We start from the raw sequence: 23,816 nt of genomic DNA, 5'->3' as shown, positions 1-23,816 counted from the left end.
ATCAAAAGACATTTATGTAAAATTACAGCTATTAACACAAAAAAACCCCCTTAGATCATGAGGAAGAGCAACCGTAGGTTGACAATATTATTTCTGTGGTTAATCTTGGTGGTTTTGGAGGCTGAAAATAGAATCATACTGCAGCTCTGCTGGACATAAGAAATAGCCATTTGTCAGCAAAAAGAGGAGCTCAATCAACTACGCATTCTGCAAAACACTTACTGGGAGAGAGCAATGCCTGGTGACATGGGAAGACACTTCTGTGGGTGAAAAGCTAAGTACACTCTGTAACTCAAACCATAGCTAGCCACACATTACACAGACATTTGGTAGCAGTCACTATTTTTAGGCTGCCACAATTACAAGAGTACCTGGGGCTACTCAGGCAAGTTATGCACAAGCTATAATTACATGATATTTTTTCCACTGGAATCCCCACCTCATTCAGCATATGAGATAGGAACTGGACCAGGATTGCACAACCGAACAGAAAATTGGGGTTTTTTTCCTGGTTTTTGAGTTTCTGACTGCTACCTAAATATTGCTTCAACATTCCGTTCTGTTGCTTCATAGCTTTCTACTGCATGTCCATCTGTCCATCTGCAACCTCTTGCCTTTTATTTATGAAGTGGTTTACCAGGTAAATTTAAACTGGTAACACACCCAGCACACTTCACTGCCCTCCCTTGCCCTTCTGGCCCCCCACACCATTTTTTTTTGTGCCACAGTACACTAGATTGGGGAAATGATACCGCTGAAAACTAATCTTCTCTTTTGTTGGTGTGGTTTGGTTACCCTGGTAATGTGTGCTGTGGGGCAATGTAAATGTGGAAGGAAAAGGAGCAAGCAGCAGGACTGTTTCTTTCAGAAGCTTAATTGAAACCAGCAGATCATGAAACTTGTGATGATCTCTGGGTTGGGAAACTACGATCTATTTCTTGACATGGCACCAAGCCATAAAAAAAGTAATTTTAATGGAGGCTCTTACATATACAGTAATCAAAGAGACCTTAAGGAGACTGACACCTCAGGCAAAGATCAGATTATGAGAATATCCTTCAAAACTTAACAGAAAGAGAATACAAACTGCTGAGCTCAGACATTAAACCTTCAAACAACTCCTTAAGGGAGTCTTAGGGCTTTTTATGTAACTCCAAAGCCAGTACAGAACTATTCTGCAATGCAATTAGTTTATTAGTTACTGATCTAACAACCTAAGTAATCTGAGTTGCACACTCAACCTGCACACTTCACCAAAGTGTTCTGGCAAGTTCTACAGTTAATTAACGATTCAAAAACTGTCAGCCCTACTTGCTTTACCCATCTATATGTATATTTAATCCTCTTATACTATAGAAAGCATACCACAGCATAACATAGCTATGTGATGACAGAACTTGTTAGAAATAACAGTACGTGCATGAAGTTTTATCTTCCAGCAGGATATCCTTCTCTTTAGTATCACAGTATTATCCTGTTCCATACTTAAATTAGGAATGCTTAAGCAATGTAAGGGTAAGAGATTATGGCCAGTTCACATGAGTAAAACCTCACACTACCTATTTTTAGGTATCATTTCAAGTATTCTGAAATGTCTCCCTTTTCCCCTGGGAATCATCTGCTTCTCTCTTCTGATACAGGTGATACAGGAATTGGGCTTGCAACTGTGGTCCCATACAACCACACAGAAGTTAAATGAATAAAATAATACACACATCTTCCAAAATGTTAACAGTAAAGAGAAAACTAGAAGCCACATCCTTTGCTTTGCACTCCTGTGCTCCAGCCGCTGTTAACAGACTATTGTTAAAAGTCTATTTTAACAATTTTTACATATATGTATTTGTATAGCATCATATTTTGAGCAATGGAGCCATCAAATTAAGGAACATTGAAAACCTACGCCTAGATAAGGCCAAGTTAGGTCTTCCATGAAAGAACAGTTTGCTGTTTTGGAGTCTGTCACCTCTAATCATGCAACGCGCTACCTATCAGATGGTTCTCACCCTCAGGGTTCAATAAACAATTCATTAAAAAAAAAGGAAGGAATCTAGAATAGTTTAATAAACACAATTTATTAAAAAAAAAAGGAAGGAATCTAGAATAGTTCCCTATATTTGGAGTACTCTGAGGGACAAAGCACACCTATGAACCATGTGGCTTAAGAACAGCTCTTTATTGTCAAGTGTGGGAACTGCAATCAAATTGTGCAGCAAACTCTTACAAGTGACCCCAGTGAGAGTCACAGTAACAAAAAACAAAAAACCGCAACCCTACTACTTAGAACACTGAAAAGGATGTAATTTAATCTGCATATACAAACATGCACAGTTTCCCTATATACTGATACTATCTGACACACTGCAGTATCAAACAAGTGGAAACATCTATGAGAAAGGCTTCTGGCAGGCCAAGCATCTGGTAAATGATCTGCTAAAGAATTATTTTACTTTTTTTAATTAAGATCTGTCAGAATAAAATATTACCGACACCTGCAGTGTATCCCTTAAATGCCACTTCCAAGGACTGGGATTACACTAGATATGGACTTTATATAAAAACATAATTTTACATGAACTTTTTACATGTATTTACTCACTGATCTCTCCAGCTCAATTTTCTGTATAGCCTCAGGACCATACCCTTCCAAATAATCTCTCAGCAACTTTTTCTTCTGACATTTCACATTAGTGCTGATGCTGCAGAAGAAAACTTACCTTTCCTATCTAGTCTCAAATAACATGCTCTTTAGTCTGGCTACTTATGAACTGTCCCCATCGTTCTGAGCGAGACACAGAAATAAAAGGACTCTGTGCTGCATCAGCTTCACGCTGACACCGTTCTGAAAGGGCCAAAGCTCCAAGTTAACTCTGGGATATAGGAAAGGAGTCACAGGAATATGGCATTTTATCTTGCAAGCTTTCAAATCAGTTGCAAATATGACCTCAAATACTTGCAATCTTCAAGACAGTGTAAAAGTCACCCAAGAATGCCATCCACCTTGCAATGCACAACAACTCACATTATTATTATGCTGTTTAGATACCCACCACAGCACACAGTTACTGTTTTTGTTTGCAAACAGCTGTCCATGTAGGTAAGTATGTGCAGGCTTGTAATTAGCTACGTGACTTCAGCACGCACACCAAACTAGTGTGAGAAAAGGTACTTCACTTGTTTGATACTTTCAACCACTTTCCACTTCCCCCCTCCCTTCAAATCCCTCTAATTTCTATTCTTCATCAAAATTCGTGCATCTCTAAGGATCTCTGACCTTTTCAAGTTTGATAGTTGTCTGCTCTTAGAAATGATAGAAAAGCAAGGCAGTAAGTTTATTGCACTAAAGCCTCTTTGAGTGGTTTTCTACCTCCATGTTTGCTTCTCTGATCCCTGAAGTTACCCTTGAAGCAGTTACTGGTGCCAGTTTCTTACATGTCTAATAAAAGCTTCTTTTGTACTCACACTGATAGTGTTTTTCATATTATCTCTCACCATCGTTCAGACTGGCAGACTCTTCAGCATTCTGTGTTTAATTTTACAAAAAACTGTATCAACATGTAAATTTTTCTAAATATAATCTTCTTTACAACTGAAGGTTCAGTCTTGAGGAGAAGAGATTGTAGCTTTATTAAGCTATGCACAAATACAGATAAAATGTATGAAGGAAGGCAACATACCTTCAGAGTCTAGCTTAAAGCAATGAATACTTCCAGGTTTTGATATTCATGAAACTGTTTCCACTGAACTTTGTCATGCTAAAGACACAACTTCTCAATAGAGCAGAAGAAATTTTTTATGTGGAAATTGCTAACAGGCCCAAAAAATATGTAATAAAATCGTGTTGAAAAATTAGATCAAGTGTCCTCTGAGAGAGGGAGAATGAGAACATAAAATTTGAAGAAATACTTCCCTAGTCTTCCTTCAGAAAGACACTTAAGGAAAAAGTACCAGTCTAGCTTTTTAAATTCCTTGCATCCAGATCCTCAGGGTTTCCAGTAACACACATACAGTAACTCCATTCGTTTTGCAGAGCCTAAGAACATCAGCTTGCTTTGTTGTTGCTAGTGAGCATGGTAAGAGCCTTTCAGAACCTTCACCTCCCCCCCCATTCTTTAATTTTAGATGAAGTTTGAGATGTATAAACTGGAAGACAAAGAAAACCTTTGGGTTGGGTTTCTTGGGAGCTTGCTTCTGTTTAAGAGAAAATCAACACTGAAGTCTAGCAAAGCTGTCTCAATTTTACATTTTAGCAATGCAAGTTCTAGTCTCTTGTTAGGACAGGCAGTTCCACAACACCACACCTGCCTTTAAGGATTTATCTCCAGCTTTGCTTCACAGTAACGTTTTGCCAAGCGTTTGTGCGATGCCACATTCAAAAGTATGTGCCGGTAGTTTCCAGGCTCGCTCTCTACAGACTTCTGTTTTCATTCCAAAACTCATGGGGGGGGGGGGGGGGGGGCAGAACCCGAAAGCCTCCTGTATGTTACTCATCAGCATACATGGTGGGAGGTTACCACACTGAAAAAAAACTTACTGGCTACACAAAGATATAGGTGTTTCCACATCTATAAGCACTATCAGACACATGAAGGCCAGCTGCATGTTGGATTGTCATTTAACAACAAATGAGAATGAACTTCAATGTACCAGGTCTTCTGAAAAGTTGTCGTCCCTGGCCTTCAAATTTTGGGGATAGGAAGAGTTGTGTACTTCCTCCTCAAAAGTCAAGCATTTTTCCATGAATTTGTGGCTTCCTGCATTTAAAAATAATCTTGTGCTATGTTAATTTACATGCTATCTAATGCTAAGCATCAACTTGGGCTAAAAAGTAACTTTCAGTTAAGACAAACAAACTTTATGATCTCACCGGACAACTCTAAATCTATTGCATTTCCCCTAAAACTTACCACTAGCATTGAAACAGACCTTTCAGTAGAGACTTGCAGCTGACATTTCAACTGCAGTAACACCTAACAAAGCTTATAGTTCTATATATTTAGTATCTTTATTCCAGATAAACATATTAACAACACCTATTACACCTATTTAAAATCCTTCCAGCTTCCAGGGCTTTTGACCAAGACAATTTATGAGGAGTTTTAGAGAGCGATAAACTAAAATAAAAGCTTTAAAACTGGAAAAGAGGAAAAAACCCCTCTCATTTCCTTTAAAAAATATTTTATAGCTTGTCATAACTGTTAAACTGATACTCAAAGCCTATTATTTCTATTAGCCTCACGTTTGTAACATTTTGTCTTTTCACGCGTTCATAATATAAGGGAAGAAGTTCCAATAACATGAAAAGCAGCACTTTGGCAGCTAGACTGTTTGCTAGATTATGATACCTGGGTGGGTCATATTTCATCCATTTATTATTAAAATACTCAGGAACAATCCTTCTGCCGTGGTATTAAATTACTCTTTCATTTACTGTGGATGGCAGCTATTACTCTTGCTTTATCTGCTGAAATATGATAGTAGATTTGAGGCAGGTAATTTTCAAGTTAGGACACGGGCAACACACTTTTTAGAGTAATACAGCCTACTGGAATTGCTGCATAATCTATTTAGTACCATTCTTGTTGGGAAAAAATATTTAGGACTTCATCAGTGACAAAACAGGTTTCCTTTCTTTACTTATATTTTATTTACTCTCACAAAAATTAATGCCCTTTACATATGATTACAATAAAATAAAAATACTTTTAATTGGATCAGAAGGAGAGACATGGAATAGAAGTGCATTAAGGCAACTTGCAAGTTTTGGGTTATAATTCTGAATTGAGAAAGTTAGAGTTACACCTTTATTTCTAGAGATTGCAACAAGAATAAGCATAGGTTAGTTTTAGACTAACCACAGTAACTATGCCTTCTTGCATTGCAATAGTGCTTTTGTCTCTTTGTTCTTAAAAAAAGGAACTCAGGCACACCACGACAGATCTAAATCCTGCCTTTTTGAAGGCTGACAAGTAGAAATGAACCCAGAGGAGGAGAACACAGGAACTGACTCATTTATACCCTTGGACTTCTGCTGTGGAACAAAAAAAAGTACTAGAGAGTTTATAGCCTAGAATGCTTTAAAGTGTCAATGGAGGCTACATGCAAACACTCACTCCACCATTAACAGCCATAGCCATTAGTCACAATAATTTATCCAGTGATCTATCCAAAGACAAACCTAATATGAGCAAAGACAGTGTTTTATCCAAAATCTAGCACCTGCCACAATCAGCAGCCAGCTTGAACCAACCACTTCCTCTTCAAAAGGCCCTGAATGGACCATCTGAATGCAGTATAAAACATGGTTAAGACAAATGCTTAGAAAAGCTCAGTATTTTTAGACAACTGCCACTCATCAGCAGAGGGCAAGAGGAAGCAAAACACGTGGAGGCAGCTAGCCACACTGCAGAGCTTCCATCTGGAGTGCTCTTACACATGCAACTACACAAGAACCTCCACACGTCAGCAGTCAATGCATTTTTCTCTGTTTTTTGTTTGGTTGGTTTTTGTTCCCCCCCCAGACAAAACACACTCTTCTCAACAGGGGCTTTTATCATTGTCTGCCTAAAGCATGGGTTGTAGTAATTTATTTCAGTATTTCTTTCTGGGGGCTGCTGCTCTGCAACTCTTTTCCACCTAATAGGTTCAAGCCAAAACACACACTTTGAGTAAAGTGATTTTGTTAATCAACTAGAATTATAGCTTTAAAAAAAAAAAAAAAGGAAAATCCAGTGCAGATTGACTTAAATAACTGCCCCAAATCAACTTACAAAGGTTTTTCCTAGAGTACTGTTATAAGCTTAACTATTTGTCCCATAAAAAAGCATCACCTATGAGCCAAGGAGTATATTTAGCTGTTTCAAGAGCTCATGTTCATTTCCTCATATGCTGCAGAGTAAGCCTCTTAAGTACAACTGATTTTAATTGACTGGAATATTGATCCCACATATAGTCATGACCTAATTATTACAGAAAAACATAATTGGAAAATCATGTTGATTTATTTCCTGTTAGTGCATCACTCCTAAAAGAAAGCCTGTTGTGTCTCCAGCTGAAGACAGCCCAGTTGGGACATTTTATCATTGGTACTAAAAAAGAATCAGATTCTCCTATCTCCCCCTCTCCTCAAAAGAAACAAATACAGGAATAATTAAAAAAAAAAAAGAAAAATCAAAACAGTTTGGTAGGAGGGGTTGGGAACATGCTGCTGGCAGCTTGTATGGTAGAAGCAATATTGTATTGTGATCATCAAGGCTGAACAATCTGACTCAACTGTCTTTGTTGTAGTGGTAAGGGCAGAACACGCAAGGTGCACTGAAAGCCTGGCTCTAAGCTCTTACGCTGCCACTCCACTTACTGCGTGCCTGAAATCTGCTCCTGGGGCCTTGCACGGACAAACTGTTACTCACAGCTGCACATAAAGCCCTGGTGTTTTCCACTGCATCTGAGGTGTTCTCATCATTGGTGGCTTCATGGTAGGCATCCAACTCCCAGCACATTATTTATTTGCATCCTTATGGAAGAAAAAACAAAAAAAAAAAAGGGAAAAAAGTCTCCCCCACACCCCTTCAGGAGTGTGCTATGGCTTCCAGAACAGAAATCCTTGTAAGTTTGGAAAGATGACAATCCCTAGGTTAAAAATCATAACTACTTTTTATTATTAAGGAACTGCCATTGGAAATTCTAAATATTCTGATATGGAATGTCAGCAAATGAGATCATAAAATATTTAAACCTGAATTTATGAGTAAAGACTGTTTGAAAGGCCTCAAGTGTTGTATGTGCTGAATTTTACTGGTATTGAAACTCAAGAGAATGAAGACATTCCATTGAGCTCTTACTGGAATTCATATAGTTGAAGTTAAAAAGAACAGTCTTCACAGGGTCACAGCACATTTGGAAGTGAAAAAATTATGTATTGATTAAAAAAAAGATTTTCATATTAGAGAAAAAAGGAAGATACATAGACTACAGAAAAAAGTAATTTCATTTAATCTGGTCCTTTGGGGAAAATAGCTGTAATGCATCTCTAGGATATAGCTAAAATCTGACTTTCCTCTGTACACATTAGTCTCTCAATACACAAGACCTTGACTGGCCAGTTGCAAACAAGTTCTGTGAAGGCTAATGACCAAATGATATGCTGAGAACAACGTTACCTCTTCTTGAATTTTTAAAGGCATTTCTTTTTCAAGAGCATTCACAAAAAAAAACCACCAAAAAAAAAAAAAAAGAGAAGCTGCGAACATATGGTATTTCATCTGCTGTTCTTCCCAATCCTGAAAGGAGCTCCTGGAAGAAACAGCAGCCTCAAAGCCTACCTCAGCTCTACAGTCTATTGGAAGGGAAGAGAGTTTAACTTCAGTTATTACTCTCAGTGAAGTACTGTCAGGTGACTTTTAGTGCATTTTCACACATCAATTACAAAAGCAACTGGCATAACCAGTTCTGCTCAAGCAGGATTCCTGAAGATAATTGATACAAAAAATTAATCATGCAAACTTCCATTGTAAATGCACTTCCAGCTTCTCAGACAAGACTACTTGTTCTGACAGCTTTTAAGCTTTAAAACATTTAACTGGATAAAAACTGTATAAAACTTCTTCGTGACAATGCAAAGCAATCCAACCTTAGCCTATGCCAAAACTGATTCTTTATCGAAAGAGAAACATTCATGTATACCATCAGCAGTAAAAGTAGGCCAAATACCAACTTAGCTGGAGTGACTTTAATCCCCACATTGTTAAAATAGACAATGATGCTATGCCTTACGTGTACTAGTTGAACAAGTGAGTGCTGTTCAGAGTTTTTATAGGACTTGAGAAAAGGCTTATGTGCTCAAAAAACCTGTCTGACCATTCTTTTGGTCAGAGGTCAGTCAGAAAAAAATGCTACTGCTCCTTACAAATTGTGTCTGGCCTCAGCTGCGTATGTACAGCTGTGGTATAATAATATTCAACTTGTGAATGGCAACTGAAGTTTGAGGGTCTGGAGTTTTCATCATTTATTTATTAAGTAGCAGGCCAGAAGGAAATAAGAACTGCTATTTCTAAGAACAATCTTTAGCCACTTCACAATTAAATTACTCCCCCCCCCATGCTTTATGTAAACACATACCTTAATTGCATTCTTTCTTGCAAATTTCTTTCAATCCCAGGCAAGATTAATACCAGGAAAGTATCAGAACAATGTACATTCTGAATGTATTTAAAGATTGTTCCCTTTATTTAAGTTTTTAAAAAATGTGTACACAAACATCCTTATTTTTCAGAAAACTAATTTGCAGTTAACTTTGTTCATCTCATTCTGGAAAAAAAAATTAAAAAGATGGGACCATGAACATACCAATGAACTCGCTACAGGAGTCTACAGCCAAATTAATGGGATAGTCACAGGGCTCTAATTAGTGACGTGGCACAAAGGATTTCTTTGATGTCTGTCCAGAAGTGAAAGAAGCTGACTTCAGAAAGGATTACTTGGGTGGCTCAGTCACCTTACTTCCTGTGCAAAGAGCTTCATACCAAGCAGGTACAATCAGGTAGATTTCCCTAAGTATGCGAAACTGGAGAGGACAGATGCAAACAGAAATTGATAACCATAGCTACTACTATGGTCAGGCTATTTTGTGGCATCTTAGATAATCCAAAAGACTTTTGATAGTCTAAACAAGTTGCATGCAACTTGAATTTTATTTTTTTTTCCCCAATATGGGAAATCATAATCAAGTAAAAATCATGATGAAGAATTTATCACCTTTCCTCTAAGTTGCCTTTCATAATTAACAGACCCAGATTTTTCTAATAGAAACACTACTCAAAAGCTTCTGTTTTCAGGCAGATTGAGCCTCCTACAGTCTATGGACTAATAAGTATTTTACCAGAAACACTAACATCACTGTGAAAAGACAATTTGCAGGAAGATCTGGACTTCATGGTATGAATATATGTGGTGGTTATTTTTTTTTTTTTTCTTGAAAAGGATCAGTAAGTAGAGCCTGAGCAGCCAGAGAACAGAAAGGCTCTTGCTCAATAAACAACCCCTGTTTCAAGTACTCCAGAAATGTCCAGCACCAACAGAGGCGAGAAGTGGAACAGGAGGGACAGGGTCAAGCTCAAGAGGAAGGCACCTCCAGTCTACACCTCCACCCTTTCCCAAACTTGAGGCACCTCAAGTAACAGACTCTCAGAAGCCTGTCAGTTTTCTACCACCAGCAAATAGGCATGAAACCCTGTAACAGGGCAGTGAGTATCTCTTCAGTACAAATCCAAACACCCAAGAGGCAGAGCGATTGAAAGTTAGTTACACGGGCATGCCAACACACAATTCTTTTGCTCATCATGTCATCAGCACAAAACATTAGAAAGAAGTCTGTCAGAGCGCTGAATCCTATGAATGAAGTCAGATAATCCTGCACATACAGAAGACAGAAGGAATAAAGTGTACTATGGGAAGGAAGCAATACCCTGACAACTGTGACCAACAACACATGAGCAATGTCTACCTATTTCTCATCAAGTTTGCACAAGCCCAGTTGTGTAACAATCAGAAATGTGTAGCATGGAGTGACAGGTGACTGCTGCTACAAATCACTATGTTAGCTCAAGAGATCAACAGACAGCTGCGTTCAAAACCATCTCCCATGATGTCAGAACAACTGACTCTCCCTTTTCTCCCTCCAGTTTGGTTTTCTTGAAGCGTACAATGGTATGTGTGGTGGGTTGACCCTGGCTGGGGGCGAGGTGCCCACCAGAGCCGCTCTATCCCTGCCCTCCTTCATTAGACAGGGGAGAAAAGGTATAACGGAAAGTTTATGGATCGAGATAAGGACAGGGAGAGATCACTCACTAATTATTGTCACAAGCAAACCAGACCGAACTTAGACAGAAAATTCATCTAATTTATTACTAAGCAAAACAGAGTAGAGGAATGAGAAAGAAAACCAAATCTTAAAACACCTCCCCCCACCCCTCCCATCTTCACTCCTGGCTTCAACCTCCTCCCCCCTCAGCAGCACGGGGGGACGGGGAATGGGGGTTACGGTCAGTTCATCACACGGTGTTTCTGCCACTTCTTCATCCTCAGGGGGAGGACTCCTCTCATCCTTCCCCTGCTCCAACATGGAGTCCCTCTCACGGGAGACGGTCCTTCATGAACTGCTCCAGAGTGGGTCTCTCCCATGGGGTGCAGACCTTCAGGAGCAAACTGCTCCAGTGTGGGTCCCCCACGGGGTCACAAGTCCTGTCAGCAAACCTGCTCTGGTGTGGGCTCCTCTCACCGCGGGGCCACAGGTCCTGCCAGGAGCTTGCTCCAGCGTGGGCTTCCCACGGGGCCACAGCCTCCTTCAGGTGCCTCCACCTGCTCCGGCATGGGGTCCTCCACGGGCTGCAGGTGGAATCGCTACACCCCCTCATCCTCCCTCCATGGGCTGCAGGGGGACAGCCTGCTTCACCATGGTCTTCACCACGGGCTGCAGGGGAATCTTGCTCCGGTGCCTGGAGCACCTCCTCCCCCTCCTTCTGCACTGACCTTGGTGTCTGCAGAGTTTCTTACATCTTCTCACTCCTCTCTCCGGCTGCAAAAAGCTCTAACTGTTTTTTCTCTTTCTTAAATATGTTATCACAGAGGCGCTGATTGGCTTGGCCTTGGCCAGTGGCGGGTCCGTCTTGGAGCCGGCTGGCATTGGCTCTGTCAGACACAGGGGAAGCTTCTAGCAGCTTCTCACGGAAGTCACCCCTGTAGCCCCTCCCCTGCTACCAAAACCTTGCCACGCAAACCCAACACAGTATGTTAAAAGAATACTCAGATTTTTAATTAGTCCCTTCTGTCTAGGTGGCATTTTCCACTCAGACTGTGTGCTCTACATGCTTCACTCAATATGTAAAGCTGACAGCATTCGATTAACAATTATGATGTTGCCATCATTGTTCAGGGCCTCGTAGGTCCCTGCACAGTCCTCAAGACCCAGCTCCCATACTGACAAGTTCATGTAAGAGAGGCCACAATGTTTTCCACATCTTTTTGTGTAAGACAGTGTGGTAGTCAAGTCACAAAACACTGGTGATTGACATATGGAGTCTCAAGCTTCAAAACAGTTATCAACTTTGCATCCCCAAATGATCAGCTTCTCAGGACACCTTGCATTTATAGTGGATTTCATATAATCCAAGTGTAACTCCCATTGCACTGAGCTTTAAGGGAGGCCCCAGCGCTTCTGGAAAGAAAAATAAATATAAAAAACCCAAACCAACTCAAGCCCAATAGTATGTAAAGCATACATAAAGCACAGATAATTAACAGCCATCTATAAAAAAAAATAGTTTAGGTACCTTGTTTCATGCCCTACAGGAAAAAGGGCAGACACTGAAATAATCTACTAGGACACTAACCACTGACCTTGATCAAAGCCTTCTCTTCTAGCCTTAGAAATAAAACACACACCTCAAGGTAGAAACAGAGCCAGAGTACTTGTTCTTCTGGCCTAGTACTCTTTTCTCCCAGAAAGGAGAAGCAACTGGTGTTGGGCAACAGGCTTCTCCACTTACACATCTGGAAGTTCTTCAGGCACAAGTCAAAGAGCTAAAGGCATGCCTCTAAATGGACAAAAGAACCCTGCAACACAAGCGCTACTTTGTCATTGTGAAAGCAACCTGTGAGGAGTAATCTAAATCGGTATGTGCTTTTGGGTGCTGGTGAGGCTGGATTAATTATTTATAGTATTACCCATATCTCAGAAACTCTACATATCAAAAATAACTTCAGGAAAGCACCAAATAAATTAGGAATGATTGGTTATTGCTATCCAAGAGACATTGGAGACAATTGTTTCAGACTTGCATCTTGCCAGAAACTCACTAGTGGTAGCATGCTCTACCACATAATTCTTTAATAGCTACTTTTTTCTAACAAATTTAATACCACCATTCAAAGTTGTAATGTTCTAGGAACACTGAATGCTCGTGATGTAAGAGAGTTTGGATCTAAAGGAAAAATATTCACAGTACCAGCAACAACCACAAAATGTTAATAAATTATTTACCCACTTATCAAAGAACAGATGATTACAATAAAATATACTGCTAAGTGTCAGAGTACTGCAGTTACTACAATAGCCTCTTCAATTGTCATCAAAAATCTTTGGTGAACACTTTGGAACTGTTAATTGTATCAAGACAAGCTGTACGTAGTCTGAATGGTTGATCATAAGCAACAATTTCAAAAAGCTGCTTGAACTTCTCTTAATTAACAGCCCAGCTACAGTTAAGAACAGTCACATGACACACCTGGATTTCCAGAGCACTTTACCCTAAATTAAGCAGCACAGTCCTCCAAATCAGCAGTCTCATTTCACACACAGCAGCTAGTTTTCAAGTTCTAACTACATGGTCTCCCCCCCCGCAAACCTTCCAGTCCCACAGTGGTTTGAACAAGGAAGTGAGAACCAAATGAAACACAACAGCCACAAACACATGAAATGCCTATATGCAATCCAAAAATCCCAGATCAAGTGAGACAGATTGAAAGAAGATGTTTTCTTCTCACTGAAAGAACAGATCACAAACTACTGACCGCTTAGTTGGATTTCAAAAGATTATCGCCCCTTGGGAAGGCAGGTTATTTGATTCACTAGCAATGTGCTTGGGTTTATCTGCAGTAGAACCAGTCCTCTGAAATGTTATGTTTTCAACAATGTTATAATGCTATAGCTTGAGAAGCGATATGCAAAGAAGGAGAAAAGGGGTTTTCACTGTGTTTTTTATTCTCTTACAACACACTAAGGAAGGTATGAAAAGATTTTTGTGTAACTTCTTCACCACCCTCCCCTGCTCCAAAACCAGAATCTGATAAATCATGATCTAACTACAGGCAAATATAAGCAACAGACACACACATAAAAACCAATGTCAAAACTAGTTAAGCAGCAACGAAGACAGGGAGAAATCTAAATTCTTCAGTGTCTGTTGTGGTTTAGCCCCAGCCAGCAGCTCAGCCCCACGCAGCTGCTTACTCTCTCCCCCCTGGTGGGATGGGGGAGAGAATTGGAAGAGTGGAAGTGAGAATACTCATGGGCTGAGATAAAGACAGTTTAATAGGTAAAGCAAAAGCCACAAGCACAAGCAAAGCAAGACAAGGAATTCATTCCCCACTTCCCATGGGCAGGCAGGTGTTCAGGTATCTCCAGGAAAGCAGGGCTCCCTCACGCGTAATGGTTACTTGGGAAGACAAACACCGTCACTCTGAATGCCACTGCCCTCATCCTTCCTTTTCCCCCAGCCCCTTGTATGCTGATCATGGAACATCCCTTTGGTCAGTTGGGGTCAGATGTCCTGGCTGTGTCCCCTCCCAACTCCATGTGCACCCCCAGCCATCCCGCTGGCAGGGTGACATGAGAAGCAGAAAAGGCCTCGGTTCTGTGTAAGCACTGCTTACAAAAGCATCTCTGTTATCAACACTGTTTTCAGCACAAATCCAAAACACTAGCCCCATACTAGCTACTAAGAAGAAAACTCTCTCAGCTGAAACCCGGACAGTGTTTCTGATGCTTTTAAAGTTTTTCCTCTATTCAAGGACACACTTCAATAAACACTTTCAATACACACTCCCTTTTGAACTATACTGTACAAGGAAAAAAATAAATTAATTTTATTCCATTCACTTATTCTGAACTGTATTATATTGTTCCAACGTTTTAAGTCAGTAACCAAAATTTCATCAAGGCCCACAGATAGAAAATTTCAACTCCAATCAGCAAATATGGCAAACAAGGAATGGCTCAAATCAGCATTCCAACATAAATTTCTGACACTCTACCACATTCGCTCTATCTTGATTTATGTATTTTTAATTACTATTTAAGCACAATAAGCCAAGGCCCAGCGGAACACAATTTCCCTTCAAACAGCATGTTATAGAAGGGTCTATGACACAAAGGCCACAAACCAGTGAAAGCCAGAACAATATAAAGAAAATTGAAAGATTTTCAAAATACCTAAGCTTGATTATAAAAAACAAACACACATTCATATACTTTGAATCTTCACATGAAATGCCTTATACCAAAGTGGTATGTGTTTTCATGGCGTACTCAATGTAATAACCACATAGAACACATTCTTTTGAATGGCACTGTTATAACAGAAGCAAAAAGAAAAATTTCAGTGAAGAACCTTCTTTGATACTGTCCAAGACATTGTACACAACTCGACAAACAAACAGGCTTCATGTCATATACACAAATCATAAACTTAACTGGCTTCTACATTCACCACTAATTTTAACACAGAATTAAACAAATACCTTTTGTATTTTCTTTGGATCTTTCTGTGAGTTTTCTCTGAGAGGTACTTTTCCAAACAACTTCCATCCCACATCATTTTGTTTTTCGAATCTTGAAAAACTTTGCTTTCTAGTAAACAAATTCCTACAAAAAAAAGTTTAAGAAAAAAGATTGATTAATTATTATAAACAGAAGGATAGACAATTTGCTAAGTTTACGTATCCAAATCACATATTCCAACTGCTCTTGTGGTTGTGCTGGCAGGCAGTTTCCCATCCACAAGAGACAGGCTATGCAGTATTACCACCATACTAGGCAATGGACTTGGTTAAATAAGAACTTTTAGTAGATAAAGTTCATCTGTAACTTTCTAGAAGTAGCCTTCTTTTTTAGCCTCCCTCTAGATCATTCAGCCTCACTCTTTTAAAGTGAGACTAAGATACTAAATCTCTTGCTGCATAAACATTCTCCACCTGCCTATTACAACACACTGATACCAAAAATCACAAAAAAGTTGCATAGTAGCCTTTTACTGTATTTGATCTGCTTTCATAACAGATTATTTTTCCTGAACAATCTTAAAAGCAACTATTAAAACACATTAATTCTGAAGACTCTCTGAAACGTCTCAAATTAACCAGCTTAAACACTGTAGTGACAGTCATAAAGCTAGACATAAAGCCACTGAAAATTAAATTATTTTTATTGCTAGTTTTTAATCATAAAGCAATATGCCAGACTTGGCATCTTCTCACCACAACTATGTTTTTCCAAACCTGGACATACTGTACAGACCAGTCTTCATGTTTTTGGTAGCACTCAGTTCCTCCAAGAGCACAACAGATATTCTACAACCATGGCATGTTTGGATTATCAAAAGCCCAGTGGGTTGACCCAGCAAGTACAGTTTTTTTCTTATTCATAAAGCATGGTAGTTTGGGAAATAAAACTATATTGAGCATCATATTCTAAAAGGGCTGAATATACATCTGCAATAGGAATGACCTGGACACTAAAAAAATTGATTTTCCTGGCCACTTTGGATCAGCTAGCATGAACAATATCATAAATACACCAACAGAGGTAATACTGCTTGGAATACAGGAGAAATGTTTAATACAAGGAAAACAATCGAGGCACAAACATCAGAGTGTGTCGGAGTGTATTATAAGGTCAATAGGGTGCACTGCCATCCTTAAATATGCATATATTTACACAAATGATCACATGCTTCTATATCACAAGGGTACAGTTACCTTGAAAGCCAAACTAGGAACAGATTATCATATTAAAAGATAAGAACAAAGTGTTTAGGTACAGAAATCACACAAGTGAATAACAACTGATGTCAAAGCTAAGCAGTAACTATACTTCTACAAACCCCTTTCAGCTTTCCCGTACCCTACCTTGCACAAAAAACAGCACAAAGATTTAGGGGAAACAACTGTAGGGAAAAAACACTAGAGAACAGCATGGAAAACATAGAAACACACTGTCATATCTTCCCTCTTACCACTTTTTTAAAGCATGAAATTGTAACTGTACAGGTAAGCTATTGGATCAAAACCAAAGATTTGCTTTGTCTTAACTAGCATACTCCATTTCAGTGTTATGAAGCTCTCCTATAGTTCATCATTACAGCTGTAATGCTACTTACGGATTTATAAGCTAACTAGAGCATTAATCAACAAGTTTGACAACACTGCTACCACTACAACTGCTAGTGCTGGGGAAGAGACCATCACAAAACCAACTTCCAATAAAGGTATTTCAGTTGAATTTGCTTTCTTTTCACCAGCAATTCCTTCACCTTGGCAATAGAAAGAATCCATTCTGTTTGAGTGTTTAATACCCTGAAGGGCTTCTGCATGTAATTATCTTCTTACCCCTGCCCAAGTGCATAACATATATGTAAGACAGCCTGAGATGATGGATGGATAGGATCATTTGAGACAGCTACCAGGGAAATAAAATGACAGACATGAGATTATTTTTTATATATATATATGCTTAGTTAATTTAAAATGCAGAAATATCAAGCAAGTTCTAGAATATATAAGAATAAAAAAGAAAGCATGACAGGAATAATGTCAAAACCACCCCAGGCAAATAGGATACACAATGCAAGACAGGCTGGCTGCTCTTGCAAAAGGTTTTCTTTCAGGTTGTTACTACTTCAGAAGCCAGCAAACCAAATTCCAGACTACATATTGTCTTCAGAGAAAACAAGAACATCTACCTTCAGGGACACCTGAAAGAGCCCCACAAGGAGGCACACCTGTGTGACAGTTCCGTGCACACTGAAATCCTCTCTTGCAAGTGAAAGGATTTCACCACAGGTTAGTCACACTGTGATAACATGAAAACTGAAGGACAAACAGGCAATATTCTCTCCCTATCTATCCACATCAGAAGTTGCTAGCACAGGTATATACATGCAACAATCTTCCCCAATCTCCTCTGAGGGATTTTAAAAGCGGCTGTAGCTCTTCATCCTCAGAGCAAAACAAAGATGAATTGGAATGATAAAGTATAATTGCTCTCTGCTGCAAGTGCCTGTACCAGATGAACTAAATGCGAGAAGTCAATCCCACATACTTGTTTTCAATTCAGTACCACAATTCTAACTATCTGTTTTGCCTTTAAAGGGAGCATCGTAGTAAGTAATCTGTTCTACAGCTTATCTAGCAGATGGCACAGCACTTTCTCAGCTCACTCTACTCTGTCTGCGTGATTTCCACTATACCTTCCCGGGCACCAAACATCTCTTCCTCTCTTTGTATTATGTCAGGGATTTCCAGTTCACTTGTGTGTTTTTATTTTTTTTTATTTTTCTTTAATTTAAAATATACATTGAACTGAAAGCACCAGGCATGGTCAATATACAATTCCCATTCTGTACAGAGCAACTTACTCTCCTTTTCCCTGCTCTCTGTCTGTGCCCAAAGTCCTGGGTTTTTGCTGGTGTCCACACTCTTCGTGCACTCCAAAAAGTCTCAAAACTCCCCAAGAGGTATAATGTTATCAGAAGCTACAAACTGGCACAGTCAGATGTAGAACTGCAAACTACAACCTGTTCCTGCTTTGACTGAGAGCACACAACATTGTTAAACCCTAATCTGCCCCAGACTGGAACAAGCCAAAGGCAAATAGCACGACCAGTGGGCTGATATGAGAGAGGCAGAAGAGGTGCTGCTCCCTTTGCATCTGATGTTAGAAAACTTAAGGAAAAAAAAAATACCATGCAAGGTACTCCAGTCCGATTTCTGCAGAACTTTGTAATAAATCAGGACCACAGGGTCCTGATAAAGCCACTACTTGAGACTTCTGGACTGAAAGCAGACCCTTAAAATATGCAACTCCCTTAGAAAGTAGTAATGATTTCTACCATATATATACGAAATTATATATATATATCAGAGCAAGTAATTCCTAGCAAAAGCTTTCATTTTTCTGCTGCCACAGCACAAAAAGGAATTCCTTTCCTCCCATGCTTACACAACTCCCTAGGATTTTCAAAAAAGTACTAAGCAGTCTCATTTTTGAGCAAATAAAAATCACCAAAAAAACTGCACACTAAAGGTAAGTTAAGGAGATTCTACCTAATGGAAAATACAGTTAACAAGGAGCAAAAATTCTCTATTTGAAAAAAACAAACAGATTTTCACTACAAAGACAAGCTCATAAATCCTAGGGTAAAAAAATCTCAAAGTTTAATTACAAGTGTTTTAAGATATAAAAATTAGAGATCTTGAATGTAAAAAGGGTTGACATGCCTAGAAAGAAAAGATCACATGCTGATCATTACCTCCGTCTCATTGTCCTCTTCTCAACCATTAGAGCACATCATGCTGATTTACAACAGGGATATTAACAGGAATATCTGACATGATACATCATGTCTGCAGTATCACTAGTGTGGTACCATTCAAGTGTCATGGGTTACATTTACATTCCTATTAAACATGTTAACTATTTTACACTAAGTGTCTGCAGCTGCTTATTTTAGGAAACCAAGCACAGAAGTTAAATTGAAATCATGTTTCAAATAGAAAATCACTTTTGCACAGCCCTCTAAAAACAGTATTTGGCACCAAACAGCTGTTTAACCTTGTTATTTTAATTGAGCTGCGGACAGGAATTACCTACCTGAAGAGACCTTAATTCTAACTCCACAGTTAATACTTACATACATACAAATAGCATCCTGTGATACAGGAGAGAGACCAAACAATCTTTTGCTTGAACATACACATACTGCACTATTTTAATGGTTGGACTTGATTTAAGGATCTCAAAGGTCTTTTCCAACCAAAATGATTCTATTCTATTGCTGTTTACTGATCTGCCCACTTTTTTTGCAGGAAGGGAAGAAGTTAATATCAATAGGTAAGTTCAGCAGTGTCATGAAAACCTTATTTTTTAATAAAACTTAAGAACCACTTCATTTCAGTTCTATAAGCACTGCTAATATAAACTTACTGAATAGTTGCCATGTATACATACTACACATTCACATATTGGCAGTATTTACGTAGCCCAGTGTGCTGCCCACAGTCAGGCTGAAGTCTCAATCAAAAAAAATAGAACGACATCAACAACAAGCAGTCAAGCCAAACCTATACACAGAGCATCTATTACAGCTTTTTCCAGCTTATGCTTTTAAACAAAGTCCTGCGTTGCCATCAATGCAGAACGTTTATCTAGTTCAGTCCGATTCTCTTTCTAAAAAGACAGGTAGTCTTTAAAAGAATTGCCAGCAACTATTGCTGCATGACAAGTTCATAGCGCTGCTCCACAAACATTCAACTATTCACTTTTCACATTTCAGCACTGGTTTGTCCCAAGCAAGGTTAACTGCTTATGTGAAGTCGTCTGTCAAAAGGTCATCCCTCCCCACCTCCCCCTCCAGTTCAGTATACAAACCCATCCACTATAAGGAGCAGAGACAGTGCTGTCATGGTTTCTGTAGCCAATTTACTCCAGATCTTCAAGTCAGCTGTAAATCTCCTCCCTGAAAAGTCTCAAAGCCTTCTTTAGCCAGGCAGGCTCAATACTGTGCCCCTTGAGATACCTCTGAAGTTTGGTATCACCAGAGTCAAGGAACTGTTTCTCTGGCACCTGTCACTCAAACAACAGGAAAAAAGGATGGGCTCGCTCCAACATAGGAGCTGGCAGAGGGTGGAATCAAGCGATGCAGACACACGTACACCCTCTGATGCCTGTTGGTGCACACACACTCTACACGTGGACTTCCAGGCAACGCACTATTATTTTTTTTGTCTCCCCAGAACTTCCAAGATACACCAGTTGCCTGAAATAAACAGGTACAGGAGCTTAGGACTTTGGAGTTGTCATGATTAGAGTACTTGGGTTCTCCAGAAAATCTGATCATTCTTAACTATTTTGATTTGACATGGCTCCTTAGACGAAGTTCCAAAGACCACAGTATGTGAATTACTGGCATGCAGCATGGAACGATATTTGTGAGCAAAACAAAAGTGCGATGGCATATGCTGCTCTGTGGTAGTCTAACACTGACTTAGCATAAAGATTATATTTGCAAATAAATGGATTCCTTATCCTTAAAAAGACAGTTGCTGTGAAGAAATTAATGCATGAGAATTAACTAGAAAAGGATCCAACTCATGCACAGACTGACACAGTTCTTTACCTGCATTTACCCCAAACTAATTTGCAATTGCAAGTAAAAGCACATGCCACATTTCCTGCTCTCAAGATGCATGCTCACAGTCAAATGTTAATTCGTCTTTCAATTAAGGTTATTTTCAGAAGACAAAACAATTAGAATAGTCATGTGAATTAACAACTGGAAGGATTTACCAGTCTCATAAGCAGAGCAAAAGAAAAATAAGGCCAGTTTTCAAGAGGTTCAGATTTGGTAAAGAAAAGTTATCTTGAAAAACAATTTCAAACGAGTATCAGACTCGTATACATTTTTAAGAGGCAGGAAAGAAACAGAGGCAAGTCAAAGCTCATTTCAGCCGCTTCTGGAGGAAGATCCTGAAATTTCCTGATAACTCTAAGCTACATGAGGAGAGCACACCGTCTTGAGCCCCTCAGCCTATGCAAAGGCAGTCATAGTGGAGTGTATAACAGACCTTATCTAAAGAGTTTGACAGTATGCAGATATTAATCTTAAGAACTAGGTAAACCCATGACAACTACATCAGTACAGTATAAGAGATGTTTCCACAGACATTATTCCTCAAGGCATCCAGAAACTTACATTGAAACAGGACACTTCAAGTAACATGTGGCACCTATTATGAAAAAATACATCAAGAGAAATGTTATTAAATGTTTGCTGCATTATAAGCAAAAGTGTCCAGTGACCTTACCAGGCATGGTACAAATTCAATTAACACTATCTAGGAAACATTCTCACAGTGGTATAACAACATTGTTTTCTTCTCATCCTTTGATGACCTTTTGTATTCTGTAGTAACCATAACCATCACAACAACCTCCATAAACAGAAAAAAGATTCTCATGTCTAGATGTTCCAAATTTGCACTCTGGCCACTTAATTTCCAAAGGCACTGAAAATAAACCCTGAAAAATCAGCAGTGTATTCTGTCACAGCAATTTTGGTTACCTGATTAGTGGAGGAACAAGATATAAATCACGCTGACTAGGAAACTGATGGACTTAAGAAACTCTTGTCAGAAGACCTATCAAAATCTCCTGAAGAGCTCTAAATCTACATTCTCCACAGGTGAAAGACAACAGTTGGTACCCATGACCAGACAACATTGCTTTCTAGAAATAACTCCCTAGATGCCATGATTGCCAGTTCTTGCATTCTTCCCTTCCCAACTCCAGATCACCTCTCAGTCAACCTACAATTTTACAAAAAAAAACCCAAACCAAACAAAAAACCAACCAAAACAAAAAAACACCACCACAAAAAAAAAAAACCCCAAAGACACAGTACGAAATATCATCAAAAAAGCCCAAATATTTTAGCTATGGTAAAGAACCCTTATCAAAAAGTCAAAAGTTACGCTTTGAATAAGATTCCAAAAATCACATACAAAAGCAGGGTTTGCAGAATTTTATCTCAGAGATTGCCAAAGGTCAAGGTAAAGGAAGAACAACACTTGGTTTATGGATAAACAAATCCAACAGAAGTAGAGCCTAAAAGTTGACCTACTTATGAAAGAGGTAACTAATGACAAATCACGTTTTATAAATCCCTATCACATTTTATAAACGAAGTTTTCCAACTGCTGACATTCCAGTATGTTCAGTAAGAGCAACGAATAATGACACTTTACAATGTAACAGAGACCTGCAGCTCTCAAAACAGATTTCCACAGTTGAGGGAGACAGTGTTACAATACAAGTTAGCAGTACAAGATACCTGAAAGCTTTCAACAGGGTAACTTTGAAATCCCTCTTTAGATTTCTGGGGGAAAAAAGCAGGGTTTGATAAACTCCTTCAAGACTACAATGTTCTGCATTTACCTTTTTTCTTAGAGGGTAGCCCGCATTTCAAAAAAGAACAAAGCAGAGCTGCTTGCACTGAAGTATCAAAGACACGACAAGATAAATCAGACAGTAATCCGGCACGTTTAGCAGTTTGCTTGCAGCAAACCTATTTTTGCATGTGGATGATGGGCAGTACTAGCATACCACACTAACGCTGCAGAATTCTCAGAAACAGGAGTTTCAGCAAGTTAGGACTCTCATACAAAAGCAACATTTAGGTCCATGTTCAAACTATTAGAGTCAACCAGCTATACATAATGGTTCTTTTCAGCTGGCAAAATTCCCAGTTATTCCAATGTTATCAGAATAACCTAAAATTCTAGTCTGAAAGCAGATTTCTTCATTAATCTGAAGTACTATTACCACACAAACCAAAGATGGAATGAATACATGAAATACCATACTAAGCAAAAAGCTGGACCCGAGTCAGCATTAAGACCTTGCAGTAATAAAGATTAAACATGGACTGGGTTGTATTAACAAGATCAAGAGGAAAAAATGATTAGAAGCTCTACCTGGTACCCATGAGACTATATCTATATCCAATTTGGGGCCCTTGGACTGAAATAGAGATCAAAAACTGGAGGAAGTCCATTGGATGACCACTACGATGGCTGCATGGTGATGCCCACAATATACAAGCAGGGATGCTGAGAGAGATGGTTTCATTTAGCCTAGATGACCATTCTCAGAGATACAAACAGAAAACACAAGAGGCAAAGCAGAAAGCTGCTGCAAGGTAAATTCCAACTGGATAAAAGGAGAGAAGAAAAAAAAAAAATCACAGCAGTAGTGGCTAAATCCTGGACCATGTAACCTGAGAAGTTGTGGTAACTCTATCCTTGGATATACTTAAAACTGACTGGACAAGGTCCTGAGGTACATGATCCAATGCTGAAGTCGAGTGCATTGAGCAGGTTACAACAGATGGCTCCAGAAATCCCATTCTACCTAAACTCGTAAGTGATTCTGCACTTGCGAAAGGCTGCAGCCCACAAAGGGGAATCCAAGCACTAAGTAAATACCT

General features: G+C 39.2%; 1 protein-coding gene across 3 annotated transcripts in view; it reads right to left on the bottom strand.

The window, feature by feature from the left end:
* Positions 1-23,816, bottom strand: part of TBC1D14 (TBC1 domain family member 14) — a 72,687-nt gene that overhangs the window by 35,941 nt on the left and 12,930 nt on the right. For all 3 annotated transcript variants that reach the window (XM_075752556.1, XM_075752557.1, XM_075752558.1), the window contains exon 3: positions 15,295-15,418. In XM_075752556.1, coding sequence (XP_075608671.1) covers positions 15,295-15,418 — 124 coding nt within the window. The remainder of the gene's footprint in view (positions 1-15,294; positions 15,419-23,816) is intronic.

Source organism: Balearica regulorum, chromosome 4 (assembly GCF_011004875.1).
Source record: "Balearica regulorum gibbericeps isolate bBalReg1 chromosome 4, bBalReg1.pri, whole genome shotgun sequence".
Classification (NCBI taxonomy): domain Eukaryota; kingdom Metazoa; phylum Chordata; class Aves; order Gruiformes; family Gruidae; genus Balearica; species Balearica regulorum.
This window is presented reverse-complemented; position numbering and strand designations above follow the sequence as displayed.